Below are 26,119 nucleotides of genomic sequence, written 5' to 3' on the forward strand. Positions count from 1 at the left end.
ATGGAGTGATTATGCGTCAGGATAAATTTGTTTCACCGATTGGTGTGCGTACTAGATTGATAACCTTAGCGCATGAGGGTCATTTGGGGCAGTCTATGACTATTAAGATACTGAGGGAGGTCTATTGGTGGCCCTTTATGGATCAGCAGGTGAAAGAATGGGTGGAAAGGTGTGTAGCTTGTAAGGAATACGAAAAAAGGTTGAGTTGGCATTGGGTGTTCTAAAGAGCCACAACCTGTTTTGTTGGCTGATAAAGTTTGGGAAAAAGTTTGTTTGGATTTTATTGGTCCTTTTTCGTTTCTAAAGGAAAGTCAAAGATTTGCTGTTGTTTTGGTGAATGCAAAGTCAAAGTGGGTTGAGGTTGCCTTCATGAGTAATATTACAACCTCTGCAGCTATCGCTGTGTTGTCTGACATCTTTTAAGAGGGAAGGATTTCCTTCAGTCCTGCTTACTGACAATGGCACTCAATTAACTTCAGGTGAAATGAAGTTTTTTTGGATTCTGTTGGTGTGAAACGTTCATGTTGTTTGTTATATAATCCACAGGGTAATGGATTAGTGGAGCGCATAAACCGGATGGGTAAAAGTACCATGCAATTGGCACATGGAGCAGATTTACCCGTGCTCGATTCTGTGAGTGAAATGCTTTGGGCGTATCGCACCACAGTGAACTCTGTGTCAGGGAAAAGTCCATTTGTTATGATGCGGGGGAGGGAGACTGGAACAGAGTTGTTTCCCTCATGGATGCGCAGAAAACCTTGTGTGGGAGGCTCACATTGTGATCAAGCGAGTGGTGAAGGCAAATGTTTCATCAATGTGGGTGATTTGGTCAAAGTGAAACCTGGTGGGCACAGCAATTTCGTGAACAAATCTAAAGGACCTTTTAAGGTTAAGACTATTGGAAGTAATTGGGTCAGGTTGACTAATGGTCAAACATGGAACTTAAGGCGGGTAGCGTTATATCAGAGGCGAGATTGCAAACATGTGGGAGATCTAGACGATAACCCTGATGGGGAGGAATGTTCGCCATGGATGTTGATGAATGATGCTGAGTTTCCAAGAGAATCACGTGTTGATTCTTCCTCCTTTGAAGAGGTAAATGGGCCGGCTGATCATGGGATTGATGCATGGGAGAGAGATGGGTCTGGTGACGTATCACATGTGTTGAGGGGAGCTAGCGTTTTTGAGTGATTACATTTCTTGATTTTGTTATGTATTTTACTTTGCCTATCTTACTGTTTGTTTAGTTGTTTTTACCTAATTTAGCATGTTCTGTTTTGCTTTGATTTTTCTTTCACTTCAAAGGGGGGAGATGTGTTATGTTTCTTTAAGATGTAGCCTGGAATGTTTCATTCAGGTGATGTTGTGGGATTCTAGCCTGATGTCATCCCAGTGGCATTATGGACAGTTGGTCCAGCTGTGTCTGGCAAGAGGCTGTTTGGGATCTTTCTTCAATCAAATAAATCTACTTGAAGATATTGTGTTCATGTCTTTATGCTTCCAATCATAACAAATTGTAATGGGCTTAATCTCTGTAAACAAGAACACAATCTGAGGCAAATGCTTTAGTCGTACTTCTGCAAGTGAGATTGTAGCACATGTCCATTGTAATGAAGCCACTTCCAATCTTATTTCAATAATTGATATTTCATCGGTAAATCAACCATAATTGCAATGAAGGAGTGAAGTTTTTTTTTTATTATGATCTAGATGTTCAGCTTTTGGATGTTGTGGAACAACTGGAGAATACTTGCCCTCCTCCTAAAACTCCACCCTTATTGAAAATGAATATTGTTTTACGCTCCTTAGACTGAACCCTTACCGGCATTAACATATTGTTGAACTGGCAATCCCAAAAGGTGGTTACATGTCAATTTGTTGTAATCTCTGCCAAACTATATAGCCAGTTTAGATGCAAAAATATCCACTTTACAGGTAAACGCAGAATCTTGCATATCTACTAATTATATGTGAGTTGTGCTTGCTCCCCAATTGTTGAAAAACGCTGCACTCTGCCTGGGCTGCTGCAATTACGAATTGATACCATTTAAGACCGTAAATTCACAGCATATCATTTTTTTTTACAAAACAAGACCTCAACAAAAAAGATTTGCTCTATAAATGAGCTTGCTAAGAGCTGCCTAATGAATATTCAAATTGGTGTCAAGAAATGTTACTGAGGCGGAAAGCATAATAGGTGGTAATTCTTTGGATAAAACATGTTATGATTCCATCTCTGCATCATTGTGAGAAAGTTCCAAGCCACTTAATAGGAGGAGGGGGGGGGGAGGGGAGTTGGAAAAAAACACAGATTAGAAATAATGCATATGAAAATGCATACCCACAAAGAGTAAAGTAGAGGAGAAGGTGTGTTCGGTATTTATTATGAAACCGTTACCCAATTTTAACACACGCTGGGTATTGGCTCCAACAAAGATTGCATTACTAAGCTGAGAATTCCACGAGACGTTTTGGTCCCTTCATGTAACGTCCCACTTTTTTGACAGGTAATGGCAGGTTACTTCACACAAAGGCGAGCACTGTCCAGACTCCTCTGCTAAACTAGACAACCCTCTCTTTATTTAAGAGTTAAACGTTGCAAACAATAATAATTGCTTTTCTATGTAGCGATATCTGTAGAAATGCTGGTTTTCCAGTGCAGGGGCACTTATGATAATATGCTGCAGCTAGTAAACTTGCACAACATTACGCTTGGCGTGGATGCGGCACAGCACATAAATGTGACTGGGAATAATTTTCACAAACAAATTGTGACAGAATATGTTGTGCAAAGACACCGTTCGGATCAAATAATCAAGAATTTTAATAGTCTACCTCTCCATAGAGCAGTTTGGGTATAGTTCCGACACAGTGATTTGGCACTATAGGAAGTGTGAATGTTTACTGTGTACAAAATCTTGTCTTCTCTGTTCACAAAAATTTCATATTTAAGGATGTAAACACCAAACACCAAATTACAGTCCTTCAATAAAAATGCTGGTTTGAAAATCGAGCCTGGTAATGTAGAAAAGAAGTTCATTTTCACACCTGAAAATGTATCCATTGATGGAAAATATTTTTAAATAGGGATTACATTGTCGGATTGATAGCTTCATGTAAAGGGTTCAGCTAAGTTCAGATCTGAGGGCATGTTGTACATTATGTGCAGTGGAGGTATCAAAATTCATGGAAACGAAAATCATAAGTAGGAGGCAATACTTTATAACTAGGGCTCCTCGTTGAATGGCATTTATTTTTTTGACATTTCCGTCTGTATTCATATTTGTTTTGCTGATTTTTCCTTTATTTATCCATTTTTTTATTTTGTTTTCTATATAAAGTTGCAATGGGTATTTTTCCACATTTAACTGATAAATGTATTCTCACATTTAAATGTTCAAAACGTTTCAGCATTATGCAGTGCAATAGCGTTACACCTGCATCGTAGAATAGCATAAATACCTAGCTCTGCACTTAAGGTTAATTAGGAAATCTGTTCACTTCAGAAAAATGGAAATGTAGAAGAGGTATGAATTGCACTGTATTGCTTCCTGTTGGCAATGCCTTGTCTGAGCCTGTCTGTTGGTGTTGTATAGCCTCTGTAGAGGGCACATGTGACTTCATCCCTCAGAGCTTCTCGTAATGGGGAAAAAACATACCTGATTGGTGTTTTTTTTTACTTGGTTGAATCTCCAATTATCCTGCTTTCCAGTTGATCCACTAATATGCAGGCAAGGCTGGCTTTAGTGCTTGTGATGCCTGGTGCGATAGTGTTTTTGGACTCCCTCCTACTCCACCCCCACCCCCCAATTATCTCCTCCTAAGAGTCTCTCACTATCACCCTGCAAAAATGCCCCTCACCTCTCCATGGCTTCTCTCTAAAAAAACATTCGTTTTTGAAGTGCTCCCCTCTCTCTCACACATATTAATAATCACAAGAATTATCTTGACCTTGTTATTGCTGCTTGTAGGCTGGAAAAACAATGAACTCTTAAGTAGGTGCTTTTAAATCAGAAGTTACTTCTAGACACAGTGAATCTCTCCCCCACCCGCCTACCCCCCAGATCAGTTTCTCGCCTCCAGGCCAGCCACCCAGTATGGTCCCACTGCCCTAAATGCAGGTGTTTCTCCATAAGCCCGTCTTCTACTTTCGTGGCTCTGTGACTCCAGTGTGAACCAGAATCAATTTTCTTGTTTCACTTAGCCGTTATTTCTAAAGTTCTGTTAGTGATTTAATAGTACAGCTGCACTGTGACTACAGTTTTGGGCTTGCTGATATAGAAAGCTATTTTTTGCATTATGCAAATAGATTGAATTTTGGTGTAAACTGTGCAAAGTTTTATAGCCAAGCTCTGATAACTTGTAATGTTAAATATTTCTTATGGCATTTAGCTGTTAAAGCCAGAAGCTGACATTTGACTTCATGTGTTTCTCTTGTAAACTGGTTCATTTCTAGGGCCCATCCCAGTTGAAACTACTGTAGCTTACTGTGGGCTGGCAAATTGAGATGGTGTTAGTTGCAGCAAATCAGAGTGCACCTTGATTTAAAGGAGTCCACTGGGTTGAATATTCTCTTGTATCTTGGAAAAAACTGGTGATTGAAGCTGCTCACACAGATGGGTGTATTTGTACCTAATGGTTTGTGTTTTGCCTTCTCTTTGACCTCTTTTACAGATGGTACTGGCTCCTCCACATACCGGCCGCCCCCTCGGACTAAAGAGGTTGTGATCAACGGGCAGATGGTGAAGTTGAAGTACTGCTTCACCTGCAAGATGTTTCGTCCTCCAAGGACCTCTCACTGCAGCCTCTGTGACAACTGTGTTGGTATGTTAGTGTAGACCCCTCAAGATGTCTTACTGAAGGATGGTGTATGCGAGACGAATGGGGGTGTGATGAGAATAGAGATGTGATGTGGGAGTGAGGTGCTTACCATATTTTTGGTTGTAGGTGGGCTATTTTGTATGATGTTCCCAGCACTGAAAGTTGCTTTAGGTGGTGTTGATGAATTCTGTGAGCGGTTATGGGTGTTTTAATTAATACAAAGCATCTCGTCATCTGGGGCCATTTTTATTTGTTTTTTAAACGTCTGCATCAGATTGAAGTGAACCTACTCGGGAAACAATGCAGTAGTAGTAAGGTTTCTTCTTTGTGCCATGAATGACTGCTGCCACATTTCCAGTTCTGTGCTTTTCTGTTACAAATCTTCACCAGTTATGTAAGCACACATATACTGCATCTCCAAAAATACCTTTTTGTTGTAAAGTACTGGAAACATGGTGTTGTGGTGACATGGATTGAGGTAGTTGTCCTATGTGAGAGCACTGTAAAGAATTGATGAGGCTGTATGTGTTGGACATGTTACAGGAACTCTACGCCATCCTATTGCAAATGTCATAGAACAGGAGGGCGAGGTGTTTTCGTAGCCCTTCTACCCATCCCTGTTTTGGTATGATGAGACAATGTGATTTATGACTGATCTCTGCTCTGGTGGTGTTTCCAACTGTGAGAAAGTGGCTCTATATATACTGGACTAGAATGAAGTACAGTGTGTATAGAGTCCACCAACCCCAGAGGTATAACCGAGATTTAAAGTCAGAACTGACCTTACTCTCCAAAGTGGTAGCTTGGTCGAGTAGTAAGGCAGTACCAAAGGACAGTGTAAAGCATTTGTTGTACACACTCAGTCAGCAAAAGGTTTCACACACTCAAGGACTAAACTCAAGGCCAATTGTTTTTATATCCACAGATATAGGTGTTTTATTTTTAGAACCAACAGTTATAAAAATATAGTTTTCTTGTTATGAGTTCTCTCATGTAATTACTTTGCAAAGGAGCGATAAAGTTTGTGCACACAATTAATACAGTCCTGACAGTAAGCAACACAATCCTAAAACACACTATAGTGTTGAGCTCAATGGGTTTTCCACATATAAGTATGGTTGATTACTATATAGGTTACTTTAGTAGTCCCTGGACTAGATCCTAGATTCAGTCCTGGGGTCTAAGTTGAAACAAGATTAGCAGAAACGTTTTAGTTACTGTAGTGAATTTTCATGAATATAAAGCTGTTATAAAAGTTCACTCTTAGAAACTTTTCAATGGAAATGTGACAATGTTATTCAATGGGAGAAAATTCAGGTTGTAGGTAAAGTACGATCTTGTTACTTTTGTAACCCAGCACGGGTCTCCTAGGGCCAGCATTGGGGTCTTAACTCAAAACAGGTAGGTAATTGCGTTTCAGTATTTTGTGTGATTTTTAAAGAATATTTCAAGTGTTCAAAAGTAGACACTTTGAAGAAATTTCATAGAAAAGCAGACAATGGGTTCCTATGGAGAAAATACAGATTACCAGTAACCCCGCTAGGGATTACTTTTACGGTTCACTACTGGGCTGAAAGGTGCAGTACTGGCTTCTCCCCTGATCACAGGTGAGTACTTCGAAATTCGGACTTTAGCTGATTTTATGTGAATATTTTCCGTTTTCAAAACTTCACACTTAAAAAATTTTCGAGTCAAAATGGGTCAATGTTATCCAATGGCAGGTAAGTAAATTACCGGTTTCCAGGTGAGTACTTGGTTGGTGAAGTTAAGGTTCTGGGCATAGACTCGGGGGACACATAGGGTCAGGTAAGTACAGTTAGTTCAATCCCAGCTGCACAGGGGCGGCTGGGTGCAAAGGTAGGTAGGCCCAATGATATCCAATGAGGGAAGGGGGGCCTTCGGTTGGTGGCTGCTGGCTAGCAGGCCACACGGCTGTAGGAGCTGTGCTCATGGTCACTTGCTCAGGGCAAGGTGGAAGTAGGATAGGACACAGGGGTCACAGCCAGCGGCACTCGGGCGGCTGGGTGCAAGGTGCTTTTGAGCTGTCGGGCGCTCAATGTTACCCAAAGGGAAAAGTCAAAAAGGAACAAAGGCTGCAGGCTTGGGGACGGAGACTCTCCAGGGGTGACCAGCACTTAGAGGTAAGTTGGGATCTTGGAGCACAGGTAGGTACCCCAAAGGGAGGCACAGTGGACTGTAGGGCGCCGGGTGCAGGGGTGACTTTGGGTGTCGGAAAAGCTTACCCTCAGCTGGTCGCGGTTGGGGTGGCCCCTGGTTCTGAGTCTGCAGGTGTCGACTGGTTCGCCGAGGGGGGTCTTTGGGCACTGGACTTCGGGTCCCAGTCGCCAGGGGGTCGTCCTCGTGGTCTTTGTTCGGTTCGGCCTGGCCCAGCCGGTGCAGAGTGGGCTGGTCGGAAGCTTCCTGGCTAGCACCAGGGGGGTTGTTGCAGCAGAGCCTCTGCAGATGGTCCCTATCTTCAGGAGGGTCAAGGCAGGCAGGTCCTTTGGGTGTCCCAAGGTTGCTCTCCGTATGAGTTGCCGGGTTTTATGACCCTGGTGAAAAAAAAATATAAAACAAAATTAAAATACATTTATTTAACTTTGGTAAAAATCTTGACTGAAAGAGTGGTCTGAGGTAATGAGCGACTGGCAGCTCATGACCCTGGTGAAATATTGAATTATTGCACAGTATTGGCAACTTTTTTGTTTATTAATCTATTGGCGCAGCCTTACTGTGCTTCAGCCAAAACCCTAGTTGTTGCTGGGTTTTAGGCAGGAGCAGGTTCCAGGATCAACAGGCCGGTAGGGCTGGGGCCAAGTCAGTTGTTGTTGTCCTGTTAGCAGCTGCACGGCGGGTCATCTTCTTGATCTTCTTTCTTCTTTTTGGTATCGAAATCTGAGGAAGGAAGGTTCAGGGAGCTCCTAAATACTGAATTTAGGGGCGTTACAGGTAGGGCAAGGATAGGGACCAATGGGTCCCTGCCCTGGGGTGAGTACACCCCCTAACCTGCTCCTCTCTTGTGGGAGGGGGCAGGGGCCTAGCTGTGATGGGGCAGGTCTCTCCCCATCTTCAAGAAGGCCGTAGCCCGGGGTCGTGCTTAACCTAGTCTCCCCCACCTGAGTGGTGGGGTTGGCACAGGCTGCCCCCTCCCCCCCCCCCCCCTTCCTGACTTAGTTTTTCCCGCCAGTCTTCCTGCCAGAGTGGGGGGCAGGACTGGTTGGGACTGGTTGCTGGGTACAGCAAATGGTCTGGAGAAGCTCACAGAGGCGGCATGCCTTTAAAGCTTCCCCCTGCCCATCCTGGGGATGGACACCTAGCACCTCGCCCAGGATGTGCATTGTTGCAGACCCAGGAGAGCGGGGGCTCTCTACCCAGGGGTCCAGCAACATGTCTGCTGTGTGGCAGCCACTCAGCCAGACGTGGATTGTAGGTTAGGGTTTCAGAGGGCATCTCTGATATGCCCTCGGGTGCATTTTACATTAAATCCCACACTGATCTACTCAAGACTTATTTCAGGCTTGTTAGATCTGCTCAGTGAAGTTTAGCTTGAGTCCCCATGGCACAGCAAGCTCTTCATTTTCAGTCCGCCAAGCCTGCTCTCTGTGATGGAATAAGCCTATAGTGCTTGCTAGTAGGTCTAGTCAAATTATAACAACATGATCTGTGATACTGTATATCCCCATGCTTTACTATCTACATTGTTCCTCTGAACCAGGCAGTAGGGGTTTTCTGATGTATGAAGGAAGTGTTTCATCACCACCTTTTTTGTTTTTCAGAGCGATTCGACCATCACTGTCCTTGGGTTGGTAACTGCGTTGGGAAACGGAATTATCGCTTCTTCTATAGCTTCATCCTCTCCCTGTCCTTCCTCACAGCCTTCATCTTCGCTTGTGTCATCACGCACCTCACTCTGCGTAAGTAAACACTGTGCCATGGAGGCTACCGTGTGGCTTGCTTGGGTCTGTTTAGTGGGGGAGGTGTTACAAAATAATGCCATGGCTGATGATCATTATTATGACATTCTGAGGCTAGTCTATCACTGGCTTAACTTTTATAGTTTAACTTAGTGTAACGTCTTAAATTCTTGTTTTCAACAGATGACTAAATTGTGCTCCAGGAAATCTCTAAAATGCTCCTGGTTATCTGCTTTCCTTTGATTGTATAGTACAACCACAGGAGAAAGATGATTATTCGCTTTTGTGGCTTTTTAAAAGTGATTTAAAATATATTTTTTAAACTGGATGTATCTGAATTATTGGTACATTTCGCTGTAAAATTAATCCTGCAGCACGCCCATTCCCCCTGTATTGAATCCAGAGCTGCCTTTCCTCTATACTAGTTAATTGTCCTCTCTAACTTGGGCGGTAACTGGACCATTTAGCTCTGAAAAATAAAAAGTACTGGAAGCCCAGTCTTGGAAATTGTGCTGTTAGCAAATTGACCCTGCTCCAGATGCCTACCCAGTTTTCCCTTTTACATTCTTTTTGTTGCTATTTCGAGGGATGCCATTCATATTGTGCCTCTGTTACTGCTTCAGTTAACACTGCGCTGTCTCGCATTTTGAAGCTGGACAGATACATTGCTATTGGAGACATATGTCCCTAAAATAAAAAATGTGCTGCCGCCTAAACGTGATGGACATGAGCTTGAAATAAAAATGTTAGATTGAAACAATAACCATCTCACATAATTTCAATTGTAAAGGTGCTTCGGCCAGGCAAGTGCAGAAGCCTTTTTTTTACTTTTAATGCACAACGCAGGAATATTAACTTTTTAATATTGTAATCTAACACCATAGATTAAATACTCAAAGATGATACAAGCCCCAAAAGATGTATTATGATAATAAAAATGCATGGACAACGTACAGTATTGGTCTGTTAGACCTCACACTGAAGTGCATTTGTTTTTAGGAAGGTGTACAAACTTGATTAAGAAAAATGCAGTCGCTCATAGTACCAGAGAGCAAATGGCTGAAAGAGGCTGAGCAGTCGCTCCATGCGGCATAATATGGTGGGCAGAAGCAAAATTCTGAATGCCAGTATTGAACAGACCAGTGGGGATATATACATACATATATCAGGGTTGATCCAAAGCTTGTATGTATGTATGTATATGTATGTATATGTATGTGTGTGTGTGTGTGTGTATATATATATATTTGTATGGATTACTTGAAGCTGGCGACACAGTTAACATCTGTCTGTAGACCAGAATTTAAAATAGCATTGTCTCATCTTTGAGCTGTTGGGTGGATTTAGGCTGTGAATGCAAAGGTAATTTTTCTGAAGTTGAGTCCTGGATTATAGAAAAGTAAACACTATTTTCTCCAGAAGTAACCTCTACGAAGCTGAGCTTGATCTACTTTGTAGTTTGCTGTTTTCCCACCCACTTTTTTCTAAAATCTGCCTCCCTTTTTTATGATTTAATACATCTTTTGGTGTTGGTACGTTTTAGAGAGGCATTTGGCACTCAGTGGCCTAAATAGTTTTGCTGCTTTGACTTTGGGAATGTGGTAGTAATTCTAGAAGAATACGCAACACTACGCTCCACATACTTATGCATTCCTCACCAAACCAACTGAAAGCCCTGTAGGAAGCTACACACACTTTTTGCCAGACTACTACTTTGGAAAGGGACCCAGGACGCATAGTGAATAAGTTTCCCAGGACTTGTGGACTTTCCCAAAACTGTCCTTTGTGCCACCCTTAGAGGCCCTGTACCTTTGCACACACACACACAGACTGCCATTGCAGGCTATGTGTTTTGGTGCAGAACAAAATGAAGTCGACATGGCATACATTCCTGTGTGCCATGCCTACAACCCACTGCCCCGGCATAGGTCAGCCACCCCTCTAGCTGGGTGCACTATACCAGTGGTGACCGGTGTAGGAGCCCTGCACCCCTACAGTGTGTAGACCAATTCTTAGACATTGTAAGTGCAGTAATGCCTTTAAGAGTATATGGTTCTGAGAGTTTGTCATTACGAACTCCACAGCAACATAATGGTTTTAATGAAAACTGGGAAGTTTGGGATCAAACTTCTCAGTACATTAATGCTAGTGTGGGATTTAATGAAAACTGCACTCAAAGGGCATCTCAGAAATGCCCCCTGAAAAACGACCAGCCTCTGCTGAGCTCCCTGACTGATACACACCAGCCGCCCTCCACGAGCCATATTTCTGGACCCCTGGGGTGGGAGGCTTTGCTCCCTGAGCCCAGAAACAAAGCATTTCTTAGGCGTAGGTGTTTATACTTCCCCTCCCCAGGTCAGGAAGAGTCATCTCTGGCAGTGGAGCTTTGATTCAAAGGCTTTGCAGTCTTTGTAATGCTACTTCCCGCCTTTTTGGCGGGAAGACGGGCGGGAAAAATTAGCCAGGGCAGAAGGTGTGCCCACCTCTGCCAACCCCATCTCTCAGGTGGGGGAGGCGAAGTGAAGCCCACTCTACAGTGCCCGCCATCTTGCAGATGGCAGGCACTCCCCAATCAGGATTAGGGATTGTGCCTACTCCTCCACGTGGGCCACGTGGGAAGCGCAGCAAGGGTGTAGTCACCCTAAGGTCAGTAGCCCATTGGCTACTGACCTTGAGACCCCTAAAACGGCCCCCAAATACAGTATTTAGGTGGCAGCCCTGAACCAAAAACACAGATTCCCGCAACCTACAAAGAAAAAGGATGAAAGAAGACACCCAGCAGAGGAGACTGCAGAGTCAGAGTCCACCGTGGGTTGACTCCTTCAGGACTTCCCAACCTCGTCTGCAGCCTCTGGACAGAGACCCACTCCCTCCCCCAACTGTAAATGGCCCCATAAGGTAAAATCCGACCTGTCCAGCTGTTGGTTCCTTCCGGAAGTCTTCCTGGACCGAGCCTACAGCTAAAAACTAAAACTGAGAATCCCCATTGAAAACAAGGCACCCAATGCCAAAACAGCACCCTGCCGCCCCTGTGCTAGTGCTTGTGCACCTTGTGTGCTAACTCTGATCCCCCTTTGCCCTGAGCCTAACATCAGGAGCTTTGCGGCCCGATCATGAGCAGTCACCAACCGGACGCCTCCTATCCCCATTGAAAAACATTGGGCCTCTGCACGCGGCCGCCCTAGTGCCTGTGATGGTGCTTCGAGAGTACTTCCTTGCCCCTTGGGGAACCCTGGTTCTAAACCCGGAATGCCAACTACCACAGCAAAGTACTTACTTGTTAACCGATGACTTCATTTCTCTCCGTAGGAATACATTGACTGTTTTTTCTTGAAAAATGTTGTATGTGTAGTTGATTTGTATGGAAACCTGAAAAACTGCAACTGTACAAAAACTGATTTGCCTACCTTTCCTCTTGGAAATGTCCCAGTGTGATATCTAGGCATATCGCACGGAGTAGAAAAAGTAACTTAAAAAGTAATCTGTAAAGTAACATACAAAATAATCTGTAAAGTAATTAAAAAGTAATTTCGATATTTTGACTTACCAGTATTTCAATCCACACAATTTGAACTTGCATTCAATTGTAAAACACTGCATAAGATTTTGCAGAATATTTTTCACTTACCTGTGCCAGGCTTGGCTTGGTTCTAGAAATAAATTAACTTAATATTTGTATTCAAGTCTTTGAGTGTGTGACATCACTTGCTGATTGTGTACAACAAATGCTTACTACCCTCTGATTCGCCCACACAACCACAAATGGGGAGTAAGTTGCTATCTACTTTTACCTCTGCCGTTCCACTGGACTCTGTACACACTATACCTCATTTTGTTATAGTATATCTAGAGCTAGCTTCCTACAAGCCCTTAATTAGGATGGCAAGGAAGAACCTCAGACCAATGGGAATGATTGTGAATTGTTTTCAGACACTCACTTTCAGACACTCACACTAGAACACTTTGTGACCAAACAGAAGGATATCCTACAACATCCTGGATCTCAAGCTGTGGGAACACAACTCTTTCTTAATGGCTCAAAAAAACCACTTTTTCTTCAGAGCAAGTCAGTCAGATTTTTTTGATAATACAAAAGAAAGACCCATAAACTTACAAAACCATGAACATAGTGTGATTATCCGTAGCATGATTATCCTTTTCATTTTTAACATTTAGCTCAGCCTTTAACATTTTATTTTAAAGGTATCAACAAACCTATTTTATTTATTTATTTCTGGTATTTATAGAGCGCGACACTCATCCCATGGGATATCACGGCGCTATAAGAAAAAGGAGACTACTGGGACTGTGCAAGGGGGTTAGTTTTTGGGAAAGAGGTGGGTTTTTAATTTTTGGCGGAATTGAAGGTAGTTTGTGGTGTGTCTGAGGTCCATAGGTAACTCGTTCCATCTTTTAGCCGCCAGGTATGAGAAGGCGCGTCCGCCTGTCCTTGCCTTGTAGATGCGTTTGGATTTCGCCAGGGCTGAATTGTTAGATCTTAGATTCCTGTTGGGGATATAGAATTCGATTTTTCCTTGCAGGATGGTAGGGCCTGTTTTGTGAAGGGCTTTGTGCGCGTGACAGAGTAGTTTGAAGGTGGCCCTCTGGCGCATTGGTAACCAGTGAAGTTTTTTAAGGCATGCGGATGCCGAGTCTCGTTTGCCTTTGTTGCAGACCAGTTTGGCCGCCTGGTTTTGTAGGAACTGTAGGCGGGAGAACAGTTGCTCGTTCATCCCTTCGAACAAGGCATTGCCGTAATCCAGGCGGCTGACCAGGAGGGCCTGGGTGATTGTGCGCCGACAATCCAACGGTATCCAAGAGAAAATTTTGGCCAGAAGTTTGAGAATTGCAAAGCCTTTGCCCCAGAGTATGCGTATGTGGTCCTTCATGGACAGTGCGTCGTCCATCATGATACCAAGGTTTCTGGCGTACTGTTTCGGGGTGGGGGCTGATCCCAGTGACGGTGGCCACCACGTATCGTTCCATGATAGTTTGGCTCCTCCGAACAGTAATATCTCTGATTTTCCGGCATTTAGTTTTAGGCAGTGGTTGCGCATCCATTCTGCCATTTCGGAGAGGCAGCTGTGTAGTTTTTTCTTAGTTGTTTCCGAGCCTTCATCCATTGTCACCATCAGCTGTGTGTCATCGGCATAGGAACATATGCCGATGCCCCACTTTCTTCCAATGTCGGCCAGAGATGAAACATAGACATTAAAGAGAGTGGGGCTTAGTGAGGCCCCTTGTGGGACCCCACAGCCGATGGGACGGGGTTTTGAATGGAATTGGCCCATGTGCACTGCTTGGGTGCGGTTGCTAAGGAATGATTTGATCCATCTTAACGCTGTAGATTGCACTCCTTTGCTCCTGAGGATGTTTAGTAGGCAGTCGTGCGATACCGTGTCAAACGCTGCTGACAGGTCTAGCAGTATCAGAGCCACAGACCCTTCTTGATCTGTGATGCATCTGAGACTGTCCGACACTGCCAGCAACGTTGCTTCGGTGCTGTTATTGGCTCTAAAGCCGGTCTGGGTGGGGCCCAGAAGTGAGTTGTCTTCCAAGTATCTGGATAGTTGTATATTGACCATTTTCTCCAAAGCCTTGGAGAGATAGGGGAGCTGGGAAATTGGCCTGTAATTCTCAGGGTTAAGGATGTCGGATCCGGCTTTCTTCAGGAGGGGGGTTACAGATGCATGTTTCCAGGATTCTGGAAAAGACGCAGTGGTGAGGGACTGATTGAAGAGTTTGGTGATAAAAAGGCAGAGTGTCGGTGCAATTTCAGAAAACACAAAATGGGGACATGGGTCTGCAGGAGAGCCGGATTTGATTGTTTTGAGAACCGATAATACCTCATTTTCGGAAAGTGGTTGAAAGTTAGTTAGACGTGGGGGGTGGCCTGCGTCTGGATGGACATTGTCTTTGTCAGATGTTGGCGAGTTTTCGTCAGGGTTGTCGGGTAGGATAGTGGAATGAGAGGGGGTGAAGGTAGAGTAAATTTTATTAATCTTTTCGGAAAAGAAGGTGCTGATCCGTTCACAGGCCTCAGTTGAGGGGGTGAGGGTTTGTGAGGTGCTGGATGGATTACTGAGCTCCTGTACAATTTTGAACAACTCTTTTGCGAAGTTGTGGTTTTCATGAATTCGTTGCGTGAAGAATGCTTTTTTCGCATCACGAATGGCGACAATGTATTGTTTCCGCTTGGTGACATAGTTTGCTCTAGTTTCTGAGTCTTTAGTTTGTCTCCATTGATGTTCAGTTTTTTGGCATTCCCTTTTGAGGCTTTTGAGGAGGGGGGGGGTACCATTTTTCCCTGGTGGTTGTTGTTTTTTTTCTTAATTCCCGCAGGGGAGCTAGTTTGTCTAACGTTTGGCGAATTCCGGTTTCTAGCAGAGTGACGTTGTTGCAGATGGGGGAGTCATCTGGCAAGGTGACATCTATTTCAAGAAAGTGATTTTGGAAGTTTGAGTCATTGATTAGTCTCCAGGCTCTGTTGGTGGTGATGGGGGTGGGTCTAGACTTCGCGGGTTTACCGAGAAGTTTGAAAGAGAAGGATAGCATGGAGTGATCAGACCAGGACAGGGGGAGGATTTCCTTAATGGTAGTCGACTCAATATTGGTGAAAAGGAGATCCAGGGTGTGTCCTGCTGAGTGCGTGGGGCCCTCGACCAGCTGCTTAAGTTGCAGGATTTCCATGTCATACTTAAGCTGTGTCGATCCAGGGGCATTGGTATTTTCATAATGGACATTGAAATCACCAATGACCATGTAATTTTTGTGTTTCAGGCACGATGGAAGCAGTTGGTTCAATAGTTTGGCGCCGACGCTGGTTTGTTGTCCTGGCGGGTTGTAGACAACTGCACCTGCTAGTATGATAAGGTTCTCCACGAGAATTTTAAATGGTAGTATCTCATGTTCGGGGTAAACAGTTATTGTTTCCGTGAGACATGTTAGGTGGTCTCTGAATATCACAGCGACCCCACCTCCTTTTTTTTTTTTTGCTTTGTCTATTTTGTGTGATTATTTTGTATTCAGGGGGGAGGGCGTTGGCCAGGTCTGGAGCATTGGCATCAGATAACCATGTTTCAATAATAAAGACCAGGTCAGGGGTCTTAGATGTCAATATGTCCCAGATGTCTAATGCATGTTTAGGTAAAGATCTAGCATTAAAATATAGGCATTTCAGTTCCAGCTGGTTACTAGTAGAAAGTGTGTGATGATCAATTGGGAGTTGACCCATGCTTGACCATCGGCATGAGCGGCAAGAGATAGGTCCATAGGATAGACCAGGGCCGGTTTGGATGCATGGATGCAGTCTGGCATCCATGGTGGTTTTGTTAAGAGCTAGTAATTCGTTGCGAGTGTAGCAGATGGGATTGACCATGGATGAGCTGGAGCCTGTAGGGGGTATAGCCCCTAGTCCCGGTCGGTCGCGGACGGGCGCAGACGGGCTTGCCTTAGGCGCGCCTTCGGCACGCAAACGTCGCGCCCGCTGCGCTCGCCCGCTGCGCGACCGAGGATTACACATAATTTATGGTGCTCTGGGGTTGTGGGACGGGAGGGCGTGGCCTAAAAAGAGGCGTGGCCTCCGCTCGTGGCGGGAGGGCGGGAGGGGGAGAACGCGTGTGACGTCAGCGCTGGCTCCGCTGAGTACACGGCAGTTCTATCCGGTGAGTGAATTTAGCGCACAAGTATTCTGTGACAATAAATTTTAACAGAAAACAAGTTATTCAGTGACGCAAATAGCCTTACTCCCGGCTTCCGCCTCAGGAGTCGACCCTTAGTCTTTGCTTAGAGTCCAAATCACGGCGCTTTTATATGCGCGAGTGTTTGTTTGGGGGCGTGGCCTCCACTCGTGGCGGGAGGGCGGGAGGGGGAGAACGCGTGTGACTGAATAATAGATACTGAATAACACAGAAAATTAGAAGGATCAGTCTGCATTATCCTCCTTGCTATTTCATTTCATTGAAGAAAAAATATCCAAACACTATATGAACAGATGAGACCTCCCATTTTAGTTTTTTGATAAATGGAGCAAATAAACATGCTGTAATACCCTGGCAGCTGTCTTCCGTGTAAAAAAAAAAAATGACAAACCTATTCAGGAATTACCTTCTTAGTACCAAATGCGTGACCTCGGGTGGTATCTTTGACTATGGTTGTTCATGTAATGAAGGTGCATTGTTGCACGTACATTTGAAAATAAGGGGGTAAAACTGTCACAAGCACTATTGCACTTGAGCATGAAGGATGATGTGACAATCTGCCAAGAGAGCCATTTAATCCATAATAAAGTAATTAGGCTAGACAGAACTCAACCCTTATGGACCACTTGGCTGATGTTAATAAAGTTTAGCTTGGTGGGTTAGGTTTGCAGAACAGTCCAAGAAAAGCTTGCAGTTCCTTGTTTTTAACTCCTTCATTATCTATACTTGTGTACTATGCAATAGCATGAATGTTTCTCCATTCCAATAGTAATGCACATCACATCCATAGCTAATGCAAGGCTACTTGTTTCTCCAGAAGCCTATCTAGCTTATGGCGGGCCTTCTTTCTTCCCTTCCCTTCCATGGCATCTGAGCTGGTCTGTCAAACCTTCTGGGTGCCTTGGTTCCAACTGAAGAGCAGCCCAAGCTTTCAGAAGGTCGAGTGTGTATGAAACGCAATTTCCCCATATTGTGTCTCCAGGTCATTTGCGTTTTGATTCTCTATGATTCTTTTTTACTTGCTGGTGTTCTGCTGAACAGCCATCCCTCAGACTCTACATAGACCTGGTTTAGTATAACTTTCATTCTACTCTCGGGCTGTCACTGTTTGTGTGTGTGTGTTTTTTTTTTTTTTTTTACTAAAAGTTTTGTAATCATTATTCCATCCAAACTTAATTTACAGGCGCTGTGCAAAGTCATAGTGAAGTCTCTGTGTTCATGTTTTTCCAGATGTGTGCATTTATACAAAATAAAATCCGGTTTTTGTTTCCATATTTTAAAAAATACTGAAGTTGAAAATTCATTTTTTTCCCTTTGCTGTCAGTTAGGATTACCAGTGCAGTAGCTTTGTATATTGCCTACCTCAGAAGTTTAAAAATGGGGATGATGTTAGGTTCATTTAAATAAATGTGGAAGTATACTAGCTAGAACTTAATTTGTACACCAACCAAATATTAAAATTAAGAAGTACAAATAAGATGAAGAAACATGTACATATGAAAATGCCATAAAACTGTTAAGTCCAATCACTAGTTAGTAGCATGCTCCTCAACCTAATTGTGCTTTAGTTAATATCGGTCAGTGATGGTCAGATTTAAGGGGAACAGGTGGGTACACAGCTATGAGAAGGAACCCTATCAAACTTCCCTTTTTTAAAAAAAATGTTTTTTTACTATTTTTATTTTGTAGATAAACACACCCAAAACCCATGTCATCACAATGTATCTCACAGGACACCACAACAGTGTAACGGGTAAACTTACCAGTATTGCCCCTCCAAACCAGACGCCCTCTCTCACAAAGAATACATGTCATCTGTGATCGTCAACCCAGTAGGCATTTTTACTCCAGTCCCAATGTGCGATTAGTGAGACCCCACTAGCTCCGCACATTCTCAATACCTGCACACAAAAATGGAGGCATTCTCTACCTTCATAAAACTGCTTCTGCACCAATCCATGTCAGTTTGCCGTGGCTCCAGACTCTGTGGATCAGACGCTCCCCACATGTTATGTTATGTTCACTATAGCTTATATAGCGCATAATCACCTGCAGGTCTCTTGGTGCTTGGAGAGAGAGCTCTGATACCCTCTATCATCCCCGATAAGCACCAAACAGATGTGTTAAACTGTGTCCAGAGCTTCCCTAAACAGAAGGGGTTTGAGGTGTTTCCTGAAGGGGAGGAGGGCGGGTTAGTTTACGGAGGTTTACAGGCAGTTCATTACAGAGTTGAGGAATTAGGCCGGAGAAAGCTCTGCCCCCTTTAGACGCAGTTTTGGCCCGAGCATGAGCCAGGAAGCCTGCCTTGGACGTGCGCAGTGTGTCCCGATGCATAATTCACCAGGCGCTCCTTGATATAGCCAGGAGCCTGACCATATATGGCTTTGTGGGCAATGAAGAGGCCCTTGAACTTTGCTCTCTGCTTGACTGGGAACCAATGCAACTTATGCAACACATGCGAACAATTGTTGGGCTGAGCCACAGCAAACCCCAGTGTTAACACCAGTCTAGGGTATTTGCCGTGATTCCCCCCTGCCCCAACTTTCAAGAGGCTCATCTTGACTGAAATCTCTGTGTATAGGCTGGCCCCCTGGCCGACGCCCTGTCTAACCCACGCCCAGAAGACCTCCCGCCATAGACAGTCCCAGAGATTATGCAGAAAACCCACATCCCCTATTAACTTGCTTGCCTCCCATACCAAACAATGCCTGTAAAGCAGTATTGTCCCACAGGTGGTCAAAAGAGTGAGGGTTGGAGAGAAGTTAACTGAATGAGAGCCTATTCAATATTAAGAAGGCACTTTGAGCATAATCCACCTCTGCTTGATATAAAATGTAGACCACTTCACCCTGATTTGAAAATCCACCCAGTTTGAAATTCAAATTCTGTACTGTAGTTGAAACTAGTAAAGACTGTGAAAATAAATGTGCTTATTTTTGAGTCTGAGCCAGCTGTAAGATCAGATGATTGTGTTTGCTACAAAAGTGTTTTCGATCAGGAAGATGTAAGAAAATTGGTTAATGAGGAGTGGACAAATAATTTTGACACTAATCCAAAATATAACTCTGAACTGATGAAGATCAAAACTTTATAAATTTTTAAAGGACCTGTCCCATTATATGCGTAAGCACCCTTGTGTTGTAGCACCTGTACAATAGATGCAGCTAAACAAGCCAAAAACACGCTCTGATAGCCACTTCTCAGGGTGATAGTTTCACCTCCTCCAGCTCCTCGTCCCCCAGTTTCCCTATGTCAGCCTCTCAGGCCTCCTTCAACTTCAATAAGGGTTGGGGAGGCATTGGTCATCAACTTACTGTATGTGAGGGAAATCGCTTTTTTGTTCAGTACCTTTGACCAGTCTGTCCTCTAGTGGTGAGGCGTCCTCTAGCTGTGTGCCCTGCTCCACATGCACCAGCAGCCAAACTGCCTGTTCTTAATATGAGGAAGGGCCCAGTTGTTTTTTAGGCCCTTGCTTGTAGCACCTTATGTCTGCATTAGAATTGTTGCTTCTAACTCTTCCCCTCCATTGTGCCCAGCCTGAGTCGCACCTGAGCTGTTACTCATTAACTGCCAGGGAAGGCATCTGTTATCAAGAAATGCATCCCAATGCCAATCTTCCTTCAGTCCTTCCTCAATTGTGCATGTCCTATTCTTATCAGTCTGCTAATTGCTTTGGAACAATACAAGGCAATGTGATTTGCTTTAAAATAATTATAACCTGTTCCTCTGGTGGTGTTTTCTAATACAAGCTAATGAAAATGTAATCCTTAAGCCTTATTCTGGAATGGGGTCCTTAAAGTGTTGTCCTCTGTTAATGATTTGATTGATAGATGAACTTAAGAGGCACTGTTTAGGCAGTAGTTAGTTTTCAGCAAGGATTGCTTTTAAAATGGCACTCCAGGCAATAACCCTTTTCCAGGTTTCTGAATATGTTCTGGTGCCCTATAGCTGATGTGGCCCTTGGGTACAATACAGTGGCAGGCTCGTATTAGAGCTACCATACCATTTCTGTTTCTAGACCTGGCTACAACATGTGGTGTGCCCATGGGGATTAAAGATTTTTGGGAGTTTGTTTGTAGGAAAGTGCCCCTTTTTGCATGGTTTTCAACCCCCCTTCTTATATCTTTGCCTAATGTTGATGCTCTTTGTTTGTGCCCTGGGTACCTGCTAACCAAGTACCCAGGGACTATGTCCGTCCCCTAAAACGGTACTGTGTACCCCCAAATTGGCACCTCTCTGGTCACATGTAAGTCCCCTGTAAAAGGCACCCTAGCTACCAAGGGCCCTGTGACCAGAGAATGCCTTTGAGCTGCAGCACATATTATGCCACCCTCAGAGGTCCTGTACATTAACACCCACACACTGCCATTGCAGGCTCAGTGTTTTAAAAAAAAATCTTTTATTTTCTTGCTTGAAGGAAGTACAATAGAAATGACTCCTGCGTGCAATCAGTAGCAGTTCATTTAACATGGATATGGTATACATACGAGTACAACGTTCATTAAACATTTGGTCTCATTTATCCAAAAGGACGTGCACATTTTAAAAATGTATTTATTTGAGTTTTAAATAGCACTGGCTTTACAAGCGGACTGTTGGTGTGTGCCTGTACACAAGTTAACGCACTGTGTAGATGATCACATTATTGTTATTGGCACTGTGCTAGACTGTCATAATTACGGAGCGAGAGATTATACTTGGATTGCACTAACGTATAAAAAGAAGAACATAAAACATCTTTAGTAACAATAATCAGCCCTCTAACATCCCGTTGAGGATAGTGTTACTCCTTCATTACCGGGTACTACCAACTGTCATTCCCTCCACTTACAGATTGCATTGGCCCTTTTATTGAAGTAGTGTGCAATAAGACAAGTAAATGTTGCGGTGTACATACAACTCAAGCTTCGGGTGGGATCTGTGATTGCCAGAGTGTGAATCAGGGGAAGTCTCTCCCGCCATATTTACGGGGAGCTGCAGCTCAGTGTATAGGGTGTCTCAGCATGTTGCGATAGGGATCTTGCGCATCCCCAGTGTTTCCTCGCTCCATATGGCAATGCTCTCTGCCTTTGCCCAGGGAAGCATTGAGTTCCGCCCGGCCATGACCTTGGGTGGATTTGGTGCCTTCCACTTCTTGGTGACGAGCGGTTTGGCCCATGTCAGTCCCAAATCTAGGAATCTCAAAGTGACTTTTGTAGCGTGGGGTTCTATGAAATTCGTGCAGTAGATAGGTTGGCCAGTCATTAGTTAGTGTTCATCCGAACACATCCACAGAGCATATGAATTAACCCAGCTCCTCGTTCAGCTCATCTCTGACACTCGGCGTCTTCCCGGTTAAAGTATTGATGATTTATTTTTTCAGGTTTGAGGTACACCCTATGTACGATAAAAAGTTGTATTTGCCGGAAGCGTGTATTACCATGGATGCACATCGGGCTTTCAAGCACCCAAGCCCAGAGCATGTGCCCACTTGTGGCGCAGCGGGTCGAGGCTGATAGCTGTATGTGTCCTCAAAGAAGCTGCAAACCAACGCGTCAGGTGCCTACCTGTCCCCATAACATGAAAATATTGCATGGTGAGGTGGTCATTGGCTTGACAGTAATGTCTCCCCATTTAGCCGCAAGTGAGGCCACCAATGTGCGATGTATCAGTGACCTGGCAGGAGCCCATCTTCCTCTACCAGGGTCGCGTATGGCAAAAGCGTACTCTCGATACAGGTCCCCCAGTGTCTGAATGTAGTTTTCCTGCCGCCTTCTGAGTATCTGTGCGGAGATTACCGTATGGCCAGGGGGTGTCCTTTCCAGAGGTATCGCTGGCGCATAGGGGGTCCCCTTCCGTGTAATATACAAGCTTCTGCTGAAGCACCTATATAGCAAAGGCTCTGGCGGTCAGGAGCGTGCACCTGGGTGGATGATACTGCCCATGTGAAGCAGGGGATTGGGCAGACTCATTGTTGCAGTGTCTGCGCAAAGACTGAGAGCCAATGGGCTACCCACTGCAGTTGCGAGGCGAGATAGTAATGCTCGAGACAAGGAGCTGCCAGTCCCCGTCCCCCCCGGTCTACTGGCAGGTATAATTTCCGCTGTGCAATGCTGTGCCTGGCATTACCCCAGATAAAAGCAGTTGTTTTTCCAGTGGAGGGAAAAAAGAAGCTGGGACGTAGACCGGTAGGTTTGTGAAATAATACTAGAGTCTCGGTAGCACAAGCATTTTGTTGAGTGCAGCTCTGCCTGTTACTGATAATGGTAAAGTACCCCAAAACTGCATCTGTGATTTGAGGGACGTCACTGCCAAGCCGAGGTTCCCATCAAGAAGGTAGTCTGTACAGTGGTAGATTTGGAGGCCTGAATATCGGAAAGTGTCTGCCGCCCACTGTACCTTTTTACTACTGATCACAAGGTTAGGATCCTGGAGTCCCTCTTTAAATAAATAAACACAGGATTTGTCTACATTGACCGTTGGACCACACAACGCAGCAAACTCGTATAATTGATTGAGGCGAGCAGTTGCATGGTTAATGTCTTGAACATAAATGAGGTCATCGGCATATAACATCTGATGCATGGCATCCCATGGAGGCACCCCATTACCCAGTTGGGGACGCAGTGCCTCCGCCAGTGGCTCCATTGCAAGCGCAAACAGGAGCAGCGTACCTCTTTGTATTGGGAGAGAATCAGAGGTAGGATCCCACTTTGATTCTGAGGGGTTAGTGCAGAGGAGATGTCAGCTGGATGTACATTGGGCCCAGTTCGGATTTTTCCAATGCCGTACATAGATTGCCCCATTCTAAGGAGTCAAAGGCCTTCTCCAAATCGAATACGAGACCCGCCCGAGGCAATGTTTCGGCTGCACCTCCCATCTAAGCTGCAGCAATAGGGGATTATGATCTGAGTGTCTCCCCTAGGTATTAAATGCTGTGTATCAGGGGAAGAAGTATCTGTGACCCCACCAGTCTATCCAGGCGGACGTGTACGTTATGCACTGCGGAGTTATGAGAATAAACCTGGGCAGTGGGATTCAGGGAGCGCCACATATCCAAAAGAGCCCAGTGTGTAAGCCAATGGGTGAGAGCCCTCGCATTCGACAGGGAAGGGGCCCTATTTAATGGCTGGACTGACCTGTCCAGCCCAATGTCTAGTACTGAATTGAAGTCTCCACCCTACAGCTAGGGGATATCATTCCAACGGGCCAGGATGCCAGACATGTGCTCAAGGAAGTAAATTTGGTCAGCATTTGAGGCATAGATGGAGCCCAGCAGTATAGTCTATCTGATTAAACGCTCCTTCGCGAAGGTGTACCTACCCTCTGTGTCATAGAAGACCTCATCACACACAAACAGCACCCCAGTCCTGATCCACACTAATGTGCCTCGCCCATGTGCCGAAAAGGTGGTGCCGAATACCTGACCCCTCCATCTACTGCGCAGGCGCTCCATTTCAAGCTGACATGTGGGTTCCTGAAGTAATGCTGTGTGCCTTGTGTCGGTACGAGTAAATGGAAGATCTACGGGTTGGCGTATGCATACTGCGTATATTCCATGTTGTTACATTTACTTGTATCATGTTTGGCAATATGGATTGTCAGGGCATGTGTGGTGTGTAGTGGTATGTTTGGTATGTCAGCAGGACAGGGGACATGGGCTTTTCTTACTAATGTAACATAGAAGCTATGAACCATAACCATAGCAACAATCGGGGCAAACTATAGAATGATGTTCGTCCAAACTACTATGTTGCCTAACGAGGCAGTGACTAGGTCAATCTGGAGACTGAAGAGTAACGGGGGTTCAGGCGAGACACATTTCGTTACGCCTAGTACCTATCCCTTCATGTCTAGAGATCGCCACCTGCATCCTTCCTGCATGTCAGTGGGTGTATTACAATATGACTATGTTGCAGCATTCCCATTGTACTTACACATTTTGCGGACTCTGCGCTTAGGGCAGCAGCTCTAAAGCGTACTTTGGGGTACGACACAAGACAAACTCCACTTGCGTGCCCGGACATCTCACGTGTCTGAGCCTCGGCAGTCCCTCATACGAGTTAGTTTGCACTTTGCAGGTTAACATCCGGCAGCTGCAGTTCATCTGAGCAATCGGGTCTAGGGGTGGATTAGCCACTAGTGGTTGCCGACCCGGAGGAGCTTATCTCCCTCGCCTCTTAATAGACAGGGGCTCCCAACGTCGCAGCTGCTTCTAGGGCATCACAGCGTACCATTCCTCTGTTCCGGCAGCAGCGCTGCTGGTCGCCTGACGTGCTGTTCCTCCGCTCCCGTCTCCCTCTGCGGCGCTTTCTATTGTTGACTGGTCCAGGTGGATCTTCACTGGCGGTGCGAGGTCCTGTCCATAGGCCAGATTCTGCCAGCCAGTCTCATGTGTCATCAGGCGAGTTGAAGAAATGTGTAGTGCCTTTAGCTACCACTCTGTCTGGCAGAGAATAGGGAAGTTCCAAATTGCTCAGCTGTCACTTCACTGCCGTGAACGTGCTCCGGCGCCTCTGCACGTCAGCTATGTAGTCTGGGAACACCATGATCGGGCTGCCACTAACCTTTAACTCCGAGAGCTTCTGGGTCTCACGCAAGATCGTATCTCTGTCTCTGTAGTTGAGAAGTATGAAGAGGCAGGGCCATGGTCGAGCACCAGGGGGTGGTCTTTGGGCAGGTACAAGGTGAGCCCGCTCCACCACAAAGTGCGGCAATAGTACCCCAGTAGGTAGGATTTCATGTAACCAGCATTCCACATAAGTCTCTGGGGTCCGCCCTTCCTCTCCCTTTGGGAGGCCTACCAAGTGGATGTTATTGCGGCGTGAGCCTCCCCCTGCATCTTCAATTTTGTCTTTCAGTGTATGCACGTGGTCTAGGATATTCTGCAGGGCTGCTGCATGGCTTGTTGTAACGGGCTGTAATTCCGATAATGTCTGAGTCTGTGACTGGACTTTCTCTGCTAGATTGTGGTGGTCCGCGCATAACAAAGTGAAATCAGACGCCACCTTGTCAATCTTAGCTTCAAGGGACAAGCGCATCTGATCCAGTATAGCTCCAATTTATTTTGACTGCTACGAGTACCTAATCCAGCTTCATGGCTATCCCCATGCCTGGATTGTCTCCAGCTGCATTACCCCTTGTTTGTGACTGCTCTAGTGTGCTAGTGTGCTCCGCATTCTGCTCCGCGTTGTTTCGGAGGTGGCGCATTGCCAATTTTTGTACCTAGAGCATGGACGGTCAACAAACAAACAACCGTTGGTGCAAATAGGGATGGGTTGTAGCTGCACAGGCGACCACGTACGCCGTCCGTGCCCCTGCGAGGACGTTGCAGCTGTCTCCCCCGACCCCCCCCCGCTGTAGGCACCTCCAGGTTGCGGTGTTCGACAGGTGTTGTCTCCCTACTGCGCAGTGCTTGCCGCCACAAACATTAAAAGGGTCTCCAGGCTCTAGTATAGGCAGCCGCAAGTGAGGAGCAGGTCGCGTATTTTCACTATCTGCTGCGTGCTCCAGGTTCAGTACTTCATGGCCCTATCAGTGCGTATGCAGTAGCACACTCAGTCTCAGACCTGGCAGCCTGGTCTGTTCACCGGAAGGCGTAGGCCATGTTGTGTCATCGGCCTGCTTCCTAGGGTATCCGCCTCTGTTCTCAGGTAGGTGCCTCAATGCGCCTGGCCGTGATGTTTCCTGCGGCCCCAGGCAACT

The 26,119-nt window shown here is 45.2% G+C and overlaps 1 protein-coding gene across 2 annotated transcripts in view; it reads left to right on the top strand.

Moving 5' to 3' along the window:
* LOC147660773 (palmitoyltransferase ZDHHC18-like) overlaps positions 1 to 26,119 on the top strand; it is a 131,734-nt gene that overhangs the window by 45,904 nt on the left and 59,711 nt on the right. For both annotated transcript variants that reach the window (XM_086951476.1, XM_086951475.1), the window contains exons 3-4: positions 4,675 to 4,824; positions 8,598 to 8,735. In XM_086951476.1, the coding sequence (XP_086807602.1) occupies positions 4,675 to 4,824; positions 8,598 to 8,735 (288 nt within the window). The remainder of the gene's footprint in view (positions 1 to 4,674; positions 4,825 to 8,597; positions 8,736 to 26,119) is intronic.

This window comes from Lissotriton vulgaris, unplaced genomic scaffold (assembly GCF_964263255.1).
Source record: "Lissotriton vulgaris unplaced genomic scaffold, aLisVul1.2 SCAFFOLD_1014, whole genome shotgun sequence".
NCBI classification, from domain to species: domain Eukaryota; kingdom Metazoa; phylum Chordata; class Amphibia; order Caudata; family Salamandridae; genus Lissotriton; species Lissotriton vulgaris.